We start from the raw sequence: 22,333 nt of genomic DNA on the forward strand, positions 1-22,333 counted from the left end.
AACCAATGAGAAGACTGATGCTTGCTGATATCTGGCATTAACCCTTTAGACATGTAATAAAAGTTGAATAAGCCCCCTCCCTAATTAAAGTTTAAATCTCTCCCCTCCCATGTATTTTATTATTGTGCTGCCCACTTAGCCCAGCTTCTATACTGCAATGCATCTGCCTCACCTTCACGATGGGTCTCTATAGAGAATGGTCTATTGACTCCCTATAATCTCTTGTCACTTTTGTGGCTCTCCATCCCTGTGTCTTGCTATATTCCCTCCTCTGCAGTTATTTCTTCCTATGGTGCTCTGTCCGTTTCAAGCACTCCCGGACTGGCATGCTTGCTGTACCCAATTGAGTAAAGGCAGTTGGCAGGTCTCCTTGGTTGAGACTGCCCTCAAAATTCTTCATAGGACTTACCTTGTACCCACCAGACTTCATGCCATCTATCCAGATGTGTCGCCTCTCTGTTTCCAAGGTTGTACTGAGATGGGCACCATGCAATACAATTGGTGGACTTGTCCCCACATACTATCTTTTTGGCGCAATATCATGGCTCTTGTCTCCTCGATCATGGGAAAAGATTGCACTCCTAGCCCGATGCTTTGTCTCTTGGGTCTCAAGCCTTATGGAGTGAATCAGCCTATGTTTCACCTAATCCAATTCATCCTCCTAGCTGCTAGAATTCATGTAGCTTTCAAATGGCAATCCTCTACTTTATCGGTACCTATGGTTATCACCAGGATTAACAATATTAGGCTAGCTTTCCACACAGGTTTTTTTCTGGCATTTTTTGGAAAACTACCAATGCAGTTTTTGAGCCAAATCTAGGAGTTTATTCAAAAGGAATTGGAAATATATAGGAAGGACATATAATTCTTCCTACTGGATCCACTTTTGACTTTGGCTCAAAAACTCCTGTGGCAATTTTCAAAAAAACGCCCTTGCAGATCCCCATTTATAGAAAAATAAAAGTAATAGGGGTCAGAAGAGGACAATTTTAACTTATTATTTATTTAACGTACAAAAAGTTATTTTTAAAAAGTAGTAAAATAAAACCTACATAAATTGGGTATTGGGTATAAAGTGCACTTCACAGAAACAGAAGCCCTCAAAATTTGGAAAATGCTATTTTTTTTTCAAATTTTGCCCCACAAATAATTCTTTTTTTAGTTTCACCATAGATTTTGTGGTAAAATGAGTGATGTCATGATGCCTGCATGTCTAAAATTAAAGGAGGAAAAAACAAAAGTGCAAAAATAAAAAAAACTGATTAACCCCTTCCCTACCTTCTAAAAATCATAACACTTAAAATTTTCCACCCTAAAATCCATATGAGGGCTTGTTCTTTGTGCCAACAATTTTACTTTGTAATACCATTAATAATTTCATTACAAAATTTATGGCGAAACCGCAAAAAAATTATTTGTGGAAAATAATTTTGAAAAAAAAAAAAAAAAACAATGGTCCTTAACTCCTTAAGGACCACAGGTTTTTCCATTTTTGCACTTTCATTTTTTCCTCATCACCTTCTAAAAATCATAACGCTTTCAATTTTGCACCTACAGACTCTTATAAGGGCTTATTTTTTGTGCCACTAATTGTACTTTGTAATGACATCAATCATTTCACTACAAAATTTACGGCGACCCAGAAAAAAAAAATATTTGTGTGGCAAAATTGGAAAAAAAATGCCATTTGGTAGCTTTTGGGGGCTTCCGTTTCTATGCAGTGCAATTTTCAGTAAAAATGGCGCCATATATTTATTCTGTAGGTCCATACGGTTACAATGATACCTAATTTAGATTTTCTTTACATTACTATTTTAAAAAAATTACAACTACATGCACCAAAATTTGTATGTTTAGAATTGTCCTCTTCTGACCCCTATTACTTTTTTATTTTTTGGTTTACGGGGTAGTATGAGGCCTCATTTTTTGCACCACAATCTGAAGATTTTATTGGTACCATGATTGTTTTGATCTGGCTTTTTGATCACTTTTTATAAAAAAATTTTTAGGGTATACAAAGTGACCAAAATATGCAATTTTGGACTTTGGAACTTTTTTATGTGTACGCCATTGACCAAGCAGTTTAATTAACCTTATATTTTTATAGTTTACGCATACCGCCATACCACATATGTTTATTTTTATTATGTTTATATATTTTATTATATGGAATTTGGGAAAATGGGGGTGATTTGAACTTTTAATAAGGAAGGGGTTATTGTGTGTGTTTTAAAACTTTTTTTTTTTTTTTTTTTTTTTACACTTTTAGTCCCCTTAGGAGACTTTTAGGAGGAATCATTAGATTCCTCATACAGATCAATGTGGTTCCATAGAACCACATTGTTCTGTGTGCTCTTCGCTCGATTGGAACAGCCTGGTCCTTCCAGACTTTATCATTGTCAGAGCCGCAGCCAGCACAGGACGCAAGGTAAGCCCTCCGGCTACCTCCACAGTGGATCGCCCCCCCCTACCGATTGCGCTGCGGGGGGGGGGGGGCGATCCTTCCCACTGTACCACTAGGGAGCAGTTACAGGTACCTCTAGACGCCGCTGTCAGCTATGACAGCAGCGATCAAAAGGGTTGATAGCCTCATGTCAGCTATTAACGCTGGCCCTCAGCTACAATATTCAGCTGGTGGCAGGCCGGTATGGCGAGGGCTTGAGTCGAGAGCCCGCGCCATACCTGCTGAACGGCACATGGACGTGTATACACATCCTTGGTCGTTAAGGTGTTAAGGACCAGGCCCCTTTTGGCCTTAAGGACCAGGCCAACTTTATTTTTGCATTTTCATTTTTTCCTTGCCTTCTAAAAATCCTAACTCTTTTATATTTCATCCACAGACCCATTTGAGGGCTTGTTTTTTTGTGTTGCCAATTTTACTTTCTAATGACATCACTTATTTAACCATAAAATGTACAGCGCAACCAAAAAAATATTATTTATGTGGGAAAATTGAAAAGAAAACTGCAGTTTAGCAAATTTTGGAAGGTTTTGTTTTCACGCTGTACACTATGGTAAAAATGACATGTTTTCTTTATTCTGTGGGTCAATCCAATTAAAATGATACCCATGATGATTTCTAGAATTGTACCGCTTTAAAAAAAATATTTTTATCAAAAAAACTATTTTAACAAAATTAGTATGTTTGAAATTGCCCTATTTTGACCACCATAACTTTCAAATTTTTCCATATACGGGGAGGTATGAGGGCTCATTTTATGTGCCGTGATCTGTAGTTTTTTTTATTTTTAAAGTAAAGTTTTATTCAAGATTTCAAGATAAACAAGTATGCATACAACACATTTTACAACAAACATAATACGTATTTGGAAAAGAACAATGGGGAGAGTGACCCCTTAACAATTGAACATGCAGGAACAAGCTTTGATGTCGTAACAGGGCTCACAGTAGTATGTCCAGCATCACAAACATCTACAGGCAGGTTGAGGTCACCAACCTGGGCAGTTAACACCGTAAACACCGGGATGTGGTTGGAAGAGGGTGTCACCCTCCACACTTAAAGAGGTGCAGCAAAGGGACACTGAAAGTATTGGTTATACCTGAAGCTAAGGGTAAAGGAAGAAAGAAAGGAGGAAGAAAGAGCACACTAAAAAAGGGAAATGCAGGAGACATGAGGAAGGCAGAGCAAGGGGGATACCGGGGAGGGCAGGGAAGAGGGAGAGTTAAGTAAGGAAAAAAGGGCAGGGAGAGGGGGAGAAATAGAGGAGAGATAGGGAGAAGAAACAGGTTGAGGATACAGAAGAGATAAGTGGTAGGTGCACGTACCTTTCAGACTGGTCCACTACCATCGGCCCCCATTATGTATCACAATGGCAAGTTATGGTTCCTAAACTCAGGGGAAGTCATATAAGAGAGCCAAGGAGACCAGATCACTTGATACTTAAAGGGGATCTCTGGCGCTAAGACATCTTATCCCCTATCCAAAGGATAGGGGATAAGATGCCTGATCACGGGGGTCCCGCCGCTGGGGACCCCCGTGATCTTCCACGCCGCACCCCGTTAGAATCAGCCCCCGGAGCGTGCTCGCTCCGGGTCTGATTACAGGCGATCACGGGGACAGAGCATAGTGACCTCACGGCTCTGCCCCCGTGTGACGTCACGCTCTGCACTCAATGCAAGCCTATGGGAGGGGGCGAGACAAAAATATGTAAATCAAAAAGGCAGATTGCCAATATGAAATGCGAACAATGAAAAAAAAATAAACAGTATATAATTTACATCATTTTCTACCTACTTTTAACAATATTTTTTCTTTACTTAAAAAGAAATGTCTAAGGCTCAAGATCAAGGGTAAGGTCAAGACATTGCCCAGCCACATTATAATTTCAAATACTTTCTATCTGAGATGAGATCTCATTCATGCAGTTTCGAATTAAAGTTGAAAGATGTCCTTCCAATTTGTCCATCCGTTCATGAACAATTTTCTCCACTTTCTGTTCAATCTCTGTTACAAGATGAGAGTCTCTGCATGTCCTGAATATTGCTTCCAACCTCGGGCTCGACTGGATGCAGGGTGAGTGCAAGCAAATCATCCTCAACTGTGGCTTTTACTGTGTAAACATATTTAAATTGTCAAAGTTATGTCATGTTGTCAAAGTAAATTGTCATGTTCCACTAAAAATATCCGAATGTGTCAAAATTGATTTAAAAAGCCAGACTTTGTTTAACCCTTTTCAAAATCTCTAGGTAAAAGTACGTTTCTTGGCCTTATTACTTTACGCCACATGACATACACATTACGGTCACGCTGATGTTCGCCATTAAACACTATGATGGGGGGCGTGGCCTAGACACTGAGCCGAACGGACGCATGCTGAACTAGCTCCGCTCTGAACCGTGTTGTTTAGCATCCTGTCTTCATCCTGGACCTCAGAACTTTGCCTCAGAGACTTCGGAACCGCAGTGGATCGGTGGGGTCCATCATGCCAGCTAATAAGAGCGGTGTGGCGGCAGCCGCGAAGTTGCAGGGTTTCGCGCGCGGCCATGACCAAGATGGCGCCGGGCCCTCTTCCTCCGCTCCTGCTGAGCCGGTACCTGACTCCCGCCCGGAGACTCCCTCTACACTGGCCGCTGTCCCAGGGGAGGTGACCCTAAGTGAGGTGTCTGCGCAACTCCTGGCTGCCATTACCATGTGCAAAACTTCCCTGACGAGTATGCTGGAAGAAGTGAAGATTGACATTGGCCAAATCAGGCAGGACCTGCACAACCTCCGGGACAGGGTGAGACAGGCTGAAGATCGTATCTCCTCAGTCGAGGACTCAGTGGCGCCCTTACCTGCTGCGATATCAGACCTGAAGCGCACTGCGTCGCAATGGAAAGAGAAGGCAGACGACCTGGAGAACCGGTTGCGGAGGAACAACCTCCGGATTGTTGGCCTACCGGAACACTCTGAAGGTCAGGACCCCGGCTCCTTCGTTGAAAAGTGGCTGCGGGAGCTGTTGCCTGACGCCCCGTTCACTTCGCGGTGGAGAGAGCACACCGGGTCCCGACTTGCCCCCTCCCGCCAGGGGCCCCGCCGAGGCCGCTTCTAGCTAGGATGCTGAACTGTAATGACCGGGACATCGCCTTACGACTGCTCCGTCGTCTGCCAGAGCTTACCTTCAATGGAGCTCTGGTGTCGATATTCCCTGACTTCTCCCAGGACCTGCAGAAGAAGCGTGCCACCTTCCAAGTGGTGAAGCGGAAGCTGAGAGACATGGCGATCCCATATTCTATGGTGTACCCAGCCCGACTGAGGGTCGTGGACGGTGAGAGGGCCATCTTCTTCATTACCCCACAGGAGGCTGACGAGTGGGCCTCAAGGAGGCGCAATGTGAGGCGCTGAGGTCTTGTGCGCCATCTGGGCCCGGCTGGGCCCTGCCGCCTATTGCTCTGTCTGGTACTCCCGAACTGCCAGTGAACTGTGAGTACTGCTGTCTACAGTGACTTTGCTTCTGGGACCCCTGGTGTGCCCCCTGTACCCATCTCCAGGTCCCCTCATGGCCTACTCCCCCATGTGCATACACATTCAGGGATGCACCCAACTGCCACCTTCACCCGTGGACTTTCGCCCTCCGTACCTGCATACCCCACCTGGATACCCCACCCGACCTCGCTGTCCTACCCCCCCCCCCCCCCCGTTTCTTCCCCCCCCCCATGGACTGCCCCTCAGTAACTGTATGTTCTCTCTCATGCCGGACCCATGCAGACCCCTTCCTCACGCTGCTCTGTGACCAACGGATCCTGCATCCTCCCTGTACCGTTTATCCCTTTCCCCTACGCTGGACTTCCCCATAGGGGACCTGGTACTCCACTGGTGAATGTTGCCATACACCTGTGACTGAAGCAGTTCTGACGGCATGTTACTGCTCTGCTGATGGGACTTGAAGTCCGGTTGATACCTCAGGACTGCATGTTGTTCTGCACTGCTCATGCTCACTATACTGTGCGGTGTATTGCCCGGGTTATAGCCCACCCGTATTTCCTTTTGTTTATGTACCCTAGTTATTTGATGGCACTGCTGTTTGTCCCTGATGGCAGATCGTGAGGTTCTTTTCCCTGCGACCTTGATTAACACAGTTCCCCCCGTATTATACATCTCTTCTGGGCCTTAGGCTAATGTCCTTATGCATGTTGTATCTGTTTATGACCTTCTTGTTTTGTCTTTGTCTAGTGTTTTGTGTCTGTTTCGTTTTGTGTACGTCCCGGTCGGGCTGCCTGCCCTTCTCCCCTCTTTCCTTCGCTCCTTCTCTGTGGTTTCCCTGCTCTTCTACCCCCTTCTGTCATCCCCCTACCTGCCCCCTCTTCTACTTACACATCGGGTACTCGTTTTACCCCTGTTTCTCTTCTCTCACCATTCCTTTCATTTCAGCTTCACTCTCTCCACATGGCGAATGTTAGGTACCTTTCGTGGAATGTGAGGGGTCTTGGCTGTCCTCGTAAGCGATCTCTGGTGTATGCCACTATACGTAAGTACCAACCAACTGTGGTTTGTTTGCAGGAGACGCACTTGATTGCCCCTAACACTCGGTGGTTGTCTAGGCCCTGGTTGCAATGGACGCTACACTCTTGCCACACCTCACATTCCAGGGGAGTCTCTTTTATGATACACAAATCCCTGAGGTGGGAGGCGAGGCACACTCGGGTCGACTCTGAGGGCAGGTATGTGTTCATTTTCTCACTTATTGACAATTCCCCCTATGTCCTCTTGGGTATTTATGTCCCTCCTCCTGGTGCCCTGGAGGTTCTACACCAAGCTGCAGTTTTCGCTGCCTCTTTTCCAGGGGCTAGAGTTCTCTGCATGGGTGACTTCAATCATGTGTTGGACCCGGCTTTGGATAGGAGAGGGGTTGGCATTGTTCCTTCCTCTTCCCCGACTCCGCTGAGTGCCCTGGTTCAGGAATTAGGTTGGAGGGACACCTTTCGGCATTTACATCCCCATGCCCGTGTATATTCCTGTCAGGCTGCTAGTGGCAACTCCCTTTCGCGCATTGATATGGTGTTGGGTAACCCGCTTGTACTCCCTATGGTCCAGGCTGTAGCATATGTCACTAGGGGGGTCTTCGATCATTCCCTTCTCCTGCTGACCCTGCAGACCCCTGGCCCCTCTAATATCCGAAGCTGGAAATTAAATCCTTATTGGTTGTCCTTATTTGGCCCTCATGATGGTATACCTGTACAACTCTCCATGTTCTTTGTAGATCATAATGGGGTTGACGACCGCATCTAAGTGTGGGAAACCACTAAAGCATTCCTACGGGGGTGTTTACAGTCGGCCATATCTTATATTAAGAGGGAGGCGATGAGGGAGGAGTCTGAGCTGGGGGACCGTTGTGCTGACCTGGAGAGTACTTACATCACTGACCCGACCGATGACAATAAAACTGTATGGCTACAGGCGGGGCGACAGTACTTACATTGTCTGCAGGAGAAAGCGGCTCGTAAGCTTTTTTTTACCCAACAGAAGGCCTTTGAGATGGGAAATCAGTCCAGTAGATTACTGGCCCACCTTATTCACCAGAACGCCCAGTCTCCGAGGGTACTACAGGTCCGTTCGGTGGATGGGACTGTGTTGACCACTACTTCCCAGATCTCTGACAGATTTGTCTCCTTCTACTCTGATTTATACACCTCTCAGGCCACCTACTCCTCACGGGAACTGTCTGACTACCTGGACGACATCACATTCCCTCGACTGTCCGCTGTCAGTGCTTCCTCTCTGGAGTCGGAGTTGACTATAGAGGAATTGGAAGATGCCTTGGGTGCCCTGGCGAGAGGTAAGTCGCCGGGCCCTGATGGCATTCCAGTGGAGGTTTACCAGCAATACAAGGAGCAGCTGGCTCCGGTATTGCTGGCCATGTATAACTACACGTTTACCTCTGACGCGTTGCCCGAGTCCTTTTATGATGCTACTATAGTGGTCATTTTGAAGCCGGATAAGGACCCCTTAGAATGTTCCTCATACAGACCCATTTCCCTACTCAATTTAGATTATAAGTTGCTCGCTAAAATACACTCCCTTCGGCTGAATCGAGTTATTTTGGAAATCATTCATGCAGATCAATCAGGCTTTATGCCTGGGAGGTCCACATCTGATAACATCAGGAGGGTCCAGACACTCACCCAAATAGGTGCTACAGGGGGAGGGATTGAGCGCTGGCCTCTTTAGACACGGCTAAGGCATTCGATTCCGTTGAGTGGTCCTTCCTGCTGGAAACTCTCCGGAGATTTGGCTTCGGACCTAACTTTATAAAATGGATAACGTATGTCCATCAACGGTGCTCTTTCTCCTTATTTTTCCCTGGGCAGGAGCACGCGACAGGGGTGCCCTATCTCTCCCCTATTATTTGCTATTGCTATTGAACCTTTGGCCCTCCGGATCCTTCAGCATCCGGGATACGCTGGTATAAGCATTGGCTCGAGGGAGGATAGGGTAGGCCTGTATGCTGACGACATGATCTTATTCATGTCTGATCCTGCGTGCACTCTGGCTTTGGGGATCGGCCTCATTGACAACTTTGGGGTTTATTCGGGTCTTAGGATCAATTGGAGCAAGTCGGTGTATATGCCCATCAGAGATTCTCAGGTAGGGAATTGTTTACATGGCCTGCGGGTCGTAGATCAGTTCAAATATTTAGGCATCAATATCAACAGGCAGTTTGGGGAGGATCACCAGACGAACATTCTACCTCTTCTATCCTATGTCCGTACCAAATTCCGGACCTGGGCTGCCCTACCCCTTTCTGTGGCGGGCCAAATTAATCTCATCAAAATGGTGGTCCTCCCCAAGTGTCTTTATCTGTTAGAGCATGCTTCAGCCATAGTACCAGTCTCCTTTTTTAAGCAGCTGCATTCTCTCTTTCCTCCGTTTATATGGGGCTGTAATAGATCCAAGCTAAAACTGACCACATTGCAAAGACCTAGAACTAAGGGAGGTATGTCACTACCCGACCTACAGTTATATTACATGGCTGGCCAGCTCAGGTATCTTAGACACTGGGTCTCTTTGCAGCCCCTCCCCAATAGTGAGCATCACCTCGCCCATAGTCTACACCTCTCTCACTTGTGGCCCATCTTGGAGGGTAGGATTGGCCTGGGGGGCCCTTGGCTTCCTTTGCATAGACTGGCCCTGAAACTCTGGACCTATGCTAAACGTTTATTTGTTTTTACGGACAACCTGTTGGATCGACAACTGTGGCATGATCCTACGTTGCCACACTTCTCTGACCAACTGGACCCGCACTTTTGGAGGTCCTATGGTGTGATCTCCATTAGTGATGTCTATGACGGTAGTGCCTTTAGGGACTTCCAGTACTTTATTGACGTTAAGTCTGTCCCCAGGCGATCATTTTACCGATACCTCCAGCTCAGACACGCCTTTCAAGTACAATTCCTTAGGTCTAGTGCTCCATTCTCTCACTTCCCTATATACTGCCCTTTTGAATGCTAAGTTGGGGGGGGGGGGAGCCGCTGTCGGTTGAGGCGCGCTGGAGGAGCTGTGTAGCTGACATGACCGATGAGGAGTGGGATGATGCCCTCTCCTCACATCTGTATGTCTCACCTTCTATTAACAACCGACTGATTCAGCTATACATATTCCACCAGTCGTACCTCACCCCGATACGCTTAGCTAAAATGGGTAGGCGTCCAGACTCATCTTGCCACCGTTGTGGGCATCCTGACTCTGACTTTATGCACATGATGTGGTCCTGCCATTATATAGCATCATTCTGGTCCGAGGTGATACAGTTTCTTAATACCTTAACTCAACGACCAGTGCCGATGCTCCCGAGGCACTGCCTTCTGGGTCTTTTTGATGAGGAATTGTGGTCGCCAGCTGAGATCATCTTCCTCAGGGAAGTTCTTTTCCTTGCAAGCAAGGCCATAGCATTGCGTTGGATGGACTCTAGGACTCCCACAGTTGCTGGTTGGAAAGCCCTCGTGAACACCTCAGTGAACTATGAGTAACTGGTTTATAAACATTGTAAGAACCCTGCCAAATTCTATAAAATATGGGCGACCTGGTGTGCCTCCCCCCATGCCCAACACACGGTCTCCAGGTTCTTGGCAGCAAGAGACCTCCTTCTATCACAGTCTTCCCCCTCGGCTACTAGGCTGATACTCCCCCCCCCCCCCCTTCTTTGTTTCCCTCTCTCCTTTCCCTTCTTTCTTTTCCTTTCCCCCTTATTTTCTCTTGTTCCCCTCCCTTCTTTTTTCTCTTTTCTCTCCCATCTCCCTCTTCCTTTTCCCCCTTCCACCTGACCTGGACGGATTTGTGTGGTGTTTTGTGTTTGTAGTGTATCGTCTTTGTGTTTGTCTTTGTTTCCCTTTCCATAGTTCTTGCGTTCCCACCGTATGGTGGTTGGTTTAAATGTTTTCTGTGTTTTAGTTGATTCATTGCTGATGTATCTGCTCGTGTCATGCTGATGATTGATCCTCCTTTTTCCGGCATGGCGTCGGATGATACCTGTATTTCTCACCGCCAGCTTTTGATATTCTCCGTCTGTATTTGTGTTGAGCACTTACATTGCAATAAAAACAGTTTAAAAAAAAAACCACTATGATGGCGTGATCAAAACAGATCATGGCATCTGTGGGAGTGTGGTCAATCAAAGGTTTGATTGGATCTCGAACAGCTCTGTTGTGGTGATCCAATCATCACGATTAGCGCACAAAGGTACTCTCACCTAACTCTACTGCCTTCAACGTGTCTTATGCTGTGGTCTGAGATAAAGCTGACGAGCAGATTTTGTCCCAAAAAAATGCTCACTGGTATGCACTATGAATATCACAAAACAGTAGTAACAATCCATGACAAAATATTAAAGGCAACAAAAAAAATAAACTTACCAGTTGGAAGATGTGTTCTTGTTTGAACCTGTAAGTCCGTTATCTTTCTTATTCTGCATATAAGGACTGTTTTGATTAGTTTCACCTAGGTAATAATGATTAGAAAATATTAAGTATTTTCTCAAAATTAATATAATTGAAAAAAGGTGTTGAATTAATTGAAATATACATATCATATAGATATGTGCAATTTATGCTAAAGAATGAAAAATCCTGGTAGACCATGTGCACATAGCATCAAAACATATTTATTCTGAATGTTTTTTGTGTCCTACCAACAAAATGTATTAGAAATGTAATGGTTTGCTTTTGTAACTCTTCTAATGTTTATTTTTTTCTAAATGAACAAGGATATGGGGTGAATTATCAAAACCCTTTGTTGCGGAAGAGTGGTGCAGTTACCCATGGCAACCAATCAAATCACTTCGTTCATTTTTAATATGTCTGTTTTTTTTAAACTCGTTTTATTGAAGTTTGAATAAAAGCAGCTCCACAGGATGGACATTTGTACGACAAAATAATAATGCAGGCTATACAATTAGTCAATATATCAATAAGTCATACAGTACCATCCATGTAGAGTCACACAATCAGGAAAAACCCAACCTAAGAACAGTAAACATAATGTAAACTTAAAGCGCTGCCTCTTGGCGTAATGGTATACAATCGGGGCTAAGCGTCATATGAACATCAACAAGAAAAAAGGAAATGCTCAGCTCACCATCCACTCATAGTAAGTTGCAGAGACTGGGGTTAGGTAGGAGCACCTGGAGCTCGGATGAAGCCGGGCCGCTTCCCGTAATAGAGAACCACATGAAAGTGCAGGGATCCAGCTCACAAGATAGAGAAAAAATAAAACGTAGCTTTTACTGGCTCATGTTAAAATGATCAAAATCAGGTACAAACCAAAAAGCAAAAAGAGGGGGGGGGGGGACCAAGCCCCTAAAAACAGTACACCAAGACATATGAAAGGGATAATAGGTGAGGTAAAAGCTATCATCAGCTGGCTCCCCAGAGGGGAGGGCTAAAAGGGAGAGCCAAAAGCCCCAGAGGACATTAGTGATGTAAATGCAGAGGGCGAGTATCTAGTGAGGGGTGAGCTACACCAAGTTCCCCAAACCTTCTGGAATTTATCAGGGCATTTTTATGTTTAAAGACTAACTGTTCATAGGAAAGTATAGTATTGACCAGTTTCCTCCACTGTGGGAGAGAGGGAGTACGAGGGTCCATCCAGCGCAGAGCCACTGCTTTCCTGGCCAAAAACAACACCTCACGCAAAAATATCCGCATGTGGTGGTGCCAAGATTCTTCAGGGAGCAAACCAAATAGACAGATCAGGGGATCCAAGATGAACGGGATAGAGATGAGGGATGACAGGAAATCTGTAATACTGCGCCAGTACATCTATAGGAAGGGACACTGCCATAACATGTGCCAAAAATCAGCTCCAAGAGAATGACATCTAGGACCGGCATCGGAAGGCACCTGTCCCATTCTATGAAGCCGTGTCGGAGTAAGATAGCAATGATGAGTTATGTAAAGTTGGATTAGTTTATTATTGGCTGCCGGAGACACTGACATATGACATTCGCCGTTAGCGAAGGGACGCATGCCTTCCAATAAGCCTCCGCTGAGTCAGCAGCAACTGCAATCTTAGCCCTGGTGAGGTGTGTGCATAGAAATCAGGCCCTGCAGTCCTTGGGACCTAAGGATCCCAGTAAGGGGGTATGTAGAGATGGGTGGTCTCGGGGAGGGGAACTGGGCTGTCAGGGCATGTCGGAGTTGTAAATACCTATAAAATGCCTCACGGGGAACCCCAAAGTCGGTCTGGATCTGTGTAAATGATTTCAAAACATCCTGCTGAAACAAGTCACCCAGCTGTGTCACCCCATGTGCTACCCAGAAGGGGGGTCTAGGGTGTCCGCCAAATGAGGGAAGTGAGGATTACACCAAAGAGGGAGGTCATCCTTAATATCAGTAAAGGAAAGTGAGCGTTTGTGCCTGGCGTCATACCTGCAATGCCAGTCTGTGTAAGGGAAGGAGCTTACGTGTCCTAGGGCGAGTGCTCTATAAGAGGGCACGCATAGAAGTGAGCCCTAAAAATGAGGCGAGATGGAGCTCCACAGGTGACTGGGAATCAGGAGAGACCCAATGCCGGAGGTAACGTAGTTGGCCAGCCAAGTAATATATCTTAAAATTAGGTAATGCCGTCCCCCCAGGTCTTTAGGGTGCTGCAGAGTGGAGAGTTTTAGTTTAGATCTACCAGTACCCCACACAAAGGTCAGGAGAAGGGAGTCAAGGGATTTAAAAAAAACTCATAGGGACTGGATTGGAGGAGTGTTCAAGAATATATAGGAGTTTGGGAAGGACGATCATTTTAACCAAATTAATCCTACCAGGGACCGCTAAGGGCAGGGCACCCCACACCCGGAATTTGGTTTTGACATAGGATAGGAGTGGAGGGTCCAGGTCGCTGCCAGAGAGGCATATAAGCGGACTTCATCCAATTTATAGGCAAGCCAGAAAAGTCCCCAAAACAGTCAATCACAGAAATAGCACGGGGAAGCATCTTGAGAGGCCGAGACATAAATAAAATCATATCAATTGCATATAGACCGAGACGGTCTTCCCTCCCATCTATATGAAGGAGAAGGGCCAGGGATTCCACTGCCACAGCAAAAAGGAGCGGCGACAGGGGACATCCCTGACGAGTTCCCCTACCCAAGGCGAACTGGTCAGAAGAGAGGCCATTCACCATCACTCGAGCCTGGGGGAAAGAATATATAATCGAAACCCATCTGATAAAGCGAGGCCAAAGCCAAAATGAAGGAGGACCTCCCGAAGGTACACCCACTCCACAGAATAAAAGGCCTTGGCTGCATCAAGAAAGGCCAGGGCCCAGTCCTCATCCAGCGCCCCCCCAATTTGAACTGCGACCTGAACCCTCGGAATATTGGAGGTGGATTTGCCAGGCATGAAGCCCGTTGGATCTCCATGAATGATGGAGAGTATAACTTTATTTAATCTGTTAGCAAGTATTTATAATCCATGTTAACTAAGGAAATGGGTCTATACGAACTACACTCAAGGGGGTTTTTGTCTGGTTTTAGGAGGACAACTATGTTAGCATCGTACAGGGATGGCGGGAGGCAGCTGGACTCAAAAGCTGCGTCATATATGTCCCTCAAGGGTCCCTGTAAAAGGGTGGCATAACGGGAATACACTTATACAGGTATGACATCAGGGCCAGGAGCTTTCCCACTCTGCATGTCACCAATAGCCTCAGATATCTCCTCTACAGTGATAGGAAATCTAATAGAGAGACGGAGTCGGGGGACAGCATGGGGAACCGAATAGAGTCCAGATAGGTCAGGTCCTCAAAGGAGTATCGGACCTGAGAGGCATACAGGGAAGAATAGAATTGAGCAAATCTTTGAGCAATCAAAGTGCTATCAACCAATACCTGTCCAGTTTCGGATGCTATTCTAACAATCGGGGGGGGGGGCAGCCTGGTTCTGTTTAACCAGGTGTGCTAACAATTTACTATACTGGTTACCATGTTCAAAATAAAATTGCTTGGAGAAAAACAATTTGTGATTCATCTTTTCGTTAAGGTGGAGGATGTACTGTCTACCAGTGGTAAGCCAGGCATGCTTGTTAGCCTCAGTAGGGTCAGCCACATATGCAGCCTCCAAATCAGTGCACGTGCAGGCCAACTCAGTCTCTCGAATTGCCGACTCCCTCTTAATATAGGAAATGGTAGATTTCAGGCAGCCACGTAGATAGCCCTTAAGTGTCTCCCACAATAGGTCTGCAGCACACGAGGGTCGGTTAGCCACAAGGAAATTTGGAGCTGATCAGGAATTCTGTCATTGGGGCCAATGAGCTGTAACCAAAAGGGATGTACTTTCCACCTCCGAACATAAGTCTCCTGGGACAGCGATATCTCCAACAACAGAGGAGAGTGGTCAGAGATAGCATGGGCCCCAAAGGACATATTGGTTACCAGGGCATAAAAAATGAAAGTGCAACATGCCAGATCAATGCGTGAAAGGGCATTACTACCAATAGAAACACATGAATATTGTAAAAGAAGAGGAAATTTACACCTGAACACATCAAGCCAGCCTACCTCAGACAGAAGGGAGGTCAAGGGGGTGTGAGCAGATGGTGGAGACAATGGCGGTGACACATGAAAATGGTCCATCACTGGGTCTGGAGTTAAGTTGAAATCACCCAAGCATAACACCCGAGCATGAGGAAATCCCGCAGCAAAGGTGACCGCCAGATGTAGCACCTCCAGTGTGGCCGGAAGGAGGTTATAAATACCTAGGAAGACAAAAGGAGCATTATCAATAAAGGCATGCACAAATACATAACGACCCAGAGAGTCCACCCACAGTTGATCCACCTCCCACCGTAATGACCTGTTGACCAACAAGGACACCCCGTGAATAAGTGGAATGGAATGATTGCCCTGCCCATTGCACCCACAGTTTACTAAACACCCTCAAGTTATCAGGAATCATGTGGATCTCCTGGACACATATAATTTATGGGTTGTGTCTACGGATATGGGAAAAACCAGAGCCCTCTTTTTAACGGCGCCCATCCCTCTAACGTTCCAAGACATAATATGTAGCTCAGTCACGGCTTAAATAGAGTAGATAAACACATAGGGGTAGAAACAGATAGCAGGGATGCAGTATAGTCCAGACTATGTAGCAGCAAAGCGTCCCGGTGAAATATGAAAAAACGTGAGTCCCAAGGCCTGAGGCAGCGCCAAATTCGGAAACAAGAAACCAAACGTAAGCATCCATTTGCACAGTCAGATCGGGAACATGGCACCATTACGGCTGTTGGCCTTACGGGGGAGCCCGTGCTGAGTCCATATAAGTTCAGCCCATCCCCGTCCCACCCTCAAAAACAAACCAAGTGCAGCAGAAGAAACTAGGGTCGCCCAATCTCAGGAGAGAGAGTCACTAGGGGGAAAAGAAGAGAAGGTAGCAGAGAAAGAACATGAGGAGAGAAGGAAAAGAAAAGGGGGGGGGAAGGGAAGGGGAAAGGAGTGAGCGGGGGGGGGAAGAAGGAAGGAGCAGGGGGAGGGGGGGGTTTGGAGAGGGGAGAGGGGGGAAGGAGAGGGGGGCGGAAGGGGGGGAAAGGAAAAAGGGAAGGGAGAGGTACTCATCAGCAACACAGGATCAGGAGTCTAGAGCAGGCAAATAGAGCAGGAACATCAGAAGGCTTCAGCGGTGATGGGAGCCATGCTGGCGTCACACCCAGTCAGCAGCTTCTCCCGGATCAACGAAGAATAAGGTGCGGTCACCATCCACCACCCGTAGTCTGGCCAGATAAGCCATGGAGTAAGCAATTCCAAGATCTCGCATTTCTCTTTTCACTTCCATGAACGTAGCTATCCGACGTTGCAGATCCGCTGAGAAGTTAGGGAATATGGAAACTTAGGCGTTATCATAAACTAGATCAGGAGCTCTCTGCGCCATCCGCAGAATCCGTTCTCGATCATTGCAATTTAGGATGCGGGCCAGCAAAGGCCGCAGAGGGGCCCCATGAGGGGGCGGTTTAGCAGGGACGTGGTGCGCTCTCTCCACAGTAAAGGCAATAAAGAAAGGTGCATCAGAAAAGGAGTCCTTGAGCCACTGCTCCACAAAGGCCCCGGGCATGGAGCCCTCAGCTCTTTCAGGCAGCCCAATAATACGTAAATTATTCCTCCTCAGTCTATATTCCAGATCATCAGCTTTTTGCCTGCTTAACTCCAGCTGAGAAGTGAGATCAGATGAGGTGACAGGTACAGGGGCCAGGGTGTTCTCAACAGTGGATATGAGCCCCTCTGCATGTGTGACCCTCTCCCTCAGGGCCTGCATGTCCTGTCCCGCATCAATTTTAACCTCCTCCAGCTTGCCAGTGAGTGTAGTCTGGCAGGAGGTTATAGCAGCAAGGAGATGGGATGAGACCTCTCTCAGCCTGGGTTCTGGAGCCTGTTCCGCTACCTCAGAAGCTGCAGGGCTGGGCGGAGAGGAACCCATCTGGTTCCTGTGAGAAGAGTGTGTGGCCGGGGCGCCAAATTGGGGCTGACTCTTTCAGCTTCTCCGCGGTTGCGCTGCCCTTATTGCGGGTCGGATCCAGCTTGGCTGGCATCCCCAGGGTGTGAGAGCGGGTCCGGACCGAAATTTGGGCCAGGATCGGTACAGGATGATGCTTAACACGGGCGTAGGAGCGGGAGCTACAGCTCTATGCAACCGCTCATGTCCAGCGCCGACCACGCCCCCTAATATGTCTGTTTAAAAATAAAAGAAGCAAGCTGATTGGTTGCCATGGGCAAATGCACCACTTTTCCTATGCAAGTTTAATCAGGAACAACAGCGTAAACACATAACAACTGACCTTATAATCATCCAATTTGTAAAAATTAAGTAAATAAGTTTGCTTCAAAAATATAAAAAGATACATTTTTTAAAGAATAAGAAATTTTAATAAATTGATACTACGTGCACTTACCTATGGCAAACTTCTTACGAATCGCACCAAGGTTTTTTTTTTTGTCGATTTCTTAAATCGGACAGTCTCTTTTGACATTGGCGTAGTGTGTGACAAGTTCCAAACTTATTATAGAGATGCACACTCAGTTGATGCATGACACTGGATTTGTGTGATTTAATTTGACCTTTAGGTGCCTCATAATAATCATTATTATCCACAAATTTCACTATCTCTTCTAACTCCTCCGGCCGAAATGGTTTTGCACGTTTACGTCTACGTGTTGGACCTTTTAAGGAAAAAATTTTGACATTTCTCAGAAAAACCATACTTTTAAATACATATCGGTCTATCCACCGGCACCAAAATCATCTAAGACAGAATTTTTAATTTAGAATAGCTTGCAGCCCATTAAATAAATCCAACAATGTTTTTCATAGAAGAAATTAAAATTATTTAATTATTATTATTTAATTATTTAATTTAACCAACGGAAAGGGAAACTGTTACATGTCACTCCCGCATTATCCACAGGTACTGATGGATAGTGCGGGGGACGCTGATTCAAATAATCCCTACCTTTGCTGGATCCGTCCTGAAGTTCGGGCGAAACATAAAAAAGAAAAAAAATATATGAATATGTGGCTGAAAATGGAACTGTCATGGTTTTATGTAGCTAAGTGGCACTGAGGTCAGCGCCGACCGTCCATAGCGCCCCCACTTAGAAATATTCATCCCCCCTCACTCCATCATTTACTATCCTTGCCGCTCGTAACTGGTCTTCACTGCGCATGTCAGTAAGCGGTGCATGCACAGTGAAGAACATTTTGAAACGGCGGGGAGAGCAAGAGCCGGAGGGGGTGGGGATGAATATTCATAAGCAGGCGGACCTGCAGCTGGGATGCGCGGACGTCAGTGCCACTTAGCTACAGAAAACCATGCACGTGACAGTTTACACTCCATTTGCATATATTGATAAACTACAATTGTGACCAAACAGCATTACGGGTCCGGCCAAGGTACGGATTATGTGAATCAGCGCCCAATGCACTATCCATCAGTACCTATGGTTAGTGAGGAAGTGAACATGTGACAGTTTTACTTTAATGCCTTAAATAAACTAAACAAAAAAATATATATATATTTGATAGTTACAGTGGGCATTTACATTAATTGATCCTGATTTATCAAACTGTGTGAGAGAAAAAGTGGAGGGATTTTTCCACAGAAACCAATCATAGCTCAGATAATTAGCTCTTTTAAAGTGAAAGCTGAGCTGTGATTGGTTGCTGTGGGAGAATCACTTCACTTTTCCTCTCACACAGTTTGATAAATCTGGGTCTTCACCAAATAAAGAGTATCAACCACTTTTAAGAACAACGTTTGAGACTAAATCCATTCTAACCCAGGGTTAGCTTTTCTTCATTCGAGTCCTCACTGTCTGCTTCACCAGACATGCTTTGATCATTTGACTTTCGTTTGGAACCTGCATTGAAAACCAGAATGTGAAACATTATTCTTTAAAGATTATAATATGTCCCAATGTATCAAATGTCATAAACACTAACTTACATTTTTTTTCCCCAGAATGAGGGATTGACTTCAATGTTTTATCTTGATTTTGAGGCATCTCTTTGGTTATGTATGACTCTGGTGTTTCGTCCTCAATGAAAATAATATTGTCCATTCCTCCTTCAGATTTGCCTAATCAAAATAAAAATTTCTAAAAAGTCTGTTGTTTGCTAATTTAACATTAATCTAATGTCTAAAAAGGTTTACACCTAAATTTTTAAAGAGTATAATAATCTTGGGTGCTTTGACAGTATAGGATGATGTGTCCATGTACTGTCTTTCTGCCCTGTCAGGCTGAGTCCATGCTTGCCCCCATGGCTCCCCTTACAGTTCACCATGTGTTGGATAGATAACATCCTGTTGCTTAAATGTTTGGATCACATAATTGTTAGCCCCGAGGCAACAGTGAACACCCAAGTGACCTATGTGCTCCTTGCAAAGCCCCCCGATTTAACCAGGCTGCTATCTCTATCTTTGCTCTTCTGCAGAATGCTGAGGTCCAATTCAGTCGTCTCAGTGTCTGTTTCAAGAGCATTTGAGGCCTTAAGCCTAAAGTCCTCCAGCCACAAGTCATTCATCAGTAAGTCAAGTTGTCTTATTGTCAGTCAACATCTATGTCTAGTGAGGTACATCTGTAGTCACTGTGGCCTGCACTAAAAGCAATCAAACTCCAGCAAGTCTAAGCAAGCCTGCATGGGGTCAATGTTCGTTCACCTATCATTATTAACCCCTTAAGGACTGAGCCCTTCTTCACCTTAAGGACGCAGCCCTTTTTTGCAATTCTGACCACTATCACTTTATGCATTAATAATTTTGGGATGCTTTTACCGATTATTCTGATTCCGAGATAGTTTTTTCGTGACATATTCTACTTTAACACAGTGGTAAATTTTCGTCGTTACTTGCATCCTTTCTTGGTGAAAAATCCCAAAATGTCATAAAAATTTTGAAACTTTTGCATTTTTCTAACTTTGAAACTCTCTGCTTGTAAGGAAAATGGATATTCCAAATAAATTATATATTTATTCACATATACAATATGTCTTCTTTATATTTGCATCATAAAGTTGACATGTTTTTACTTTTGGAAGACATCAGAGGGCTTCAAAATTCAGCAGTAATTTTCCACAAAATTTTCAAAATCGGAATTTTTCAGGGACCAGTTCAGTTTTGAAGTGGATTTGAGGGGTCCTCATATTAGAAATACCCCAAAAATTATCCCAATATAAAAACTGCACCTTTTACGTGAAAGCTGAGCTGTGATTGGTTGCTGTGGGAGAATCACTCCACTTTTCCTCTCACACAGTTTGATAAATCTGGGTCTTCACCAAATAAAGAGTATCAACCACATTTAAGAACAATGTTTGAGACTAAATCCATTCTAACCCAGGTTTAGGTTTTCTTCATTCGAATCCTCAATGTCTGCTTCACCAGACATGCTTTAATCATTTGACTTTCGTTTGGAACCTGCATTGAAAATCAGAATGTGAAACATTATTCTTTAACCCCTTAAGCACCCAGGATGTCCTGTGACGTCCTGGTGTATTCCGGTCCCTGCCGCTCGCGGGGCAGAGATCGGAACAAGATGCCTGCTGAAATGCTTCAGCAGGCATCCAGGGCAAACGCCAAGGGGGGCCATTGGGGCCCCCCATGTCGGCGATCGTCGCAAATCGCGAGGGAAATTGCCCCTGCGATCTGCGGCGATACCGGGCTGATCGGGTCTCTGAGACCCGATCGCCTGGTAATTTTGCATGATTCCGGTTGTCACAGACAGCCAGGACCATGCTGGAGGCTAGAAGCGAGGTGGCCACCTCCTCCTATCCCCTGCGATCCGTCGGTTAGCTAACCGACCAATCGCAGGGGGGGGGGGGGGCGGTTACTTCCTCCCGCCCTGCCCGGCCCCTGGAAGTCCAGAGAGGACGGGAGGAAGTCCGGAGGACGCGGCGGGGGACAGGGGAGTGCTGGGGCCGGGCCCCGGTATTTACCTCGTCCCTGAAGACCCGGATCCCGGCGATGAAGACGGCGGCGGCGGCGACAGGTGAGTTCCTCTTCAGCCGCGGTCGGGCCCTTTACAGCAATGCACGTCGCCGTAAAGCGACATGCATTGCTGTATTGGGACCCTGTATACTACAACTCCCAGCATGCCCAGCACGCCCCTGTCGTCTGAGCATGCTGGGAGTTTCAGTTTTGCATCATCTGGAGGTCCACAGTTTTGGGACCACTGTGCCCTTCCAGATGTTGCAAAACTACACATCCTCAGCATGCCCTTACTGTCCAGGCATGCTGGGAGTTGTAGTTCTGTAACATCTGGAAGGGCACAGATTGGGAACCACTGTATTAGTGGTCTGCAAACTGTAGTCCTCCAGATGTTGCAAAACTACAACTCCAAGCATGCTGGGAGTTGTAGTTCAGCAACATCTGGCTCTAAAGATGTTGCCGAACTACTACTTCCAGCATGCCTGAGAATGTTTGGGAGTAGTGGTTTTGCAACAACTGGAGGCACACTGGTTGGGAAACATTGTCTGTTTCCTAACTCAGTGTTTCCCAACCCGTGTGCCTCCAGCTGTTGCAAAACTATAACTACCAGCATGCATTGATAGACTGTGCATGCTGGGAGTTGTAGTTTTGCAACAGCTGGAGGTCCCCCCCCCCCCCCTGTGAATGTACAGGGTACATTCACATGGGCAGGGGGCTTACAGTGAGTATCAGGCTGCAAGTTTGCGATGCAGCAAATTTTGTGCGGCAGCTCAAACTCACAGCGGGAAACTCGCTGTAATCCCCCGCCCGTGTGACTGTACCCTAAAAACACTACACTAACACAAAATAAAAAGTAAAAAACACTACATATACACATACCCCTACACAGCCCCCCTCCCCAATAAAAATGAAAAATGTCTGGTACGCCACTGTTTTCAAA

General features: G+C 45.9%; 1 protein-coding gene across 5 annotated transcripts in view; it reads right to left on the reverse strand.

Annotated features, from left to right (window-relative positions):
* Positions 1 to 3,233: 3,233 nt before the first annotated feature.
* LOC130267201 (uncharacterized) overlaps positions 3,234 to 22,333 on the reverse strand; it is a 62,461-nt gene continuing 43,361 nt past the window's right edge. For 2 of the 5 annotated variants that reach the window (XR_008843091.1, XR_008843090.1), the window contains 5 exons: positions 19,417 to 19,548; positions 19,250 to 19,330; positions 17,866 to 18,133; positions 11,350 to 11,434; positions 3,234 to 4,571 (listed from right to left, as the gene is read on the reverse strand). Coding sequence is in view for 2 of the 5 variants with exons in the window: in XM_056516598.1 (XP_056372573.1) it covers positions 17,880 to 18,133; positions 19,250 to 19,330; positions 19,417 to 19,548 (467 nt within the window). In the remaining 3 variants the exon portion in view is untranslated. Of the gene's footprint in view, positions 4,572 to 11,349; positions 11,435 to 17,865; positions 18,134 to 18,423; positions 18,440 to 19,249; positions 19,331 to 19,416; positions 19,549 to 22,333 lie in introns of those variants that run through there. The other 3 variants (XR_008843092.1, XM_056516598.1, XM_056516599.1) reach the window with 3 other exon arrangements.

This window comes from Hyla sarda, chromosome 4, assembly GCF_029499605.1.
Source record: "Hyla sarda isolate aHylSar1 chromosome 4, aHylSar1.hap1, whole genome shotgun sequence".
NCBI classification, from domain to species: Eukaryota; Metazoa; Chordata; class Amphibia; order Anura; family Hylidae; genus Hyla; species Hyla sarda.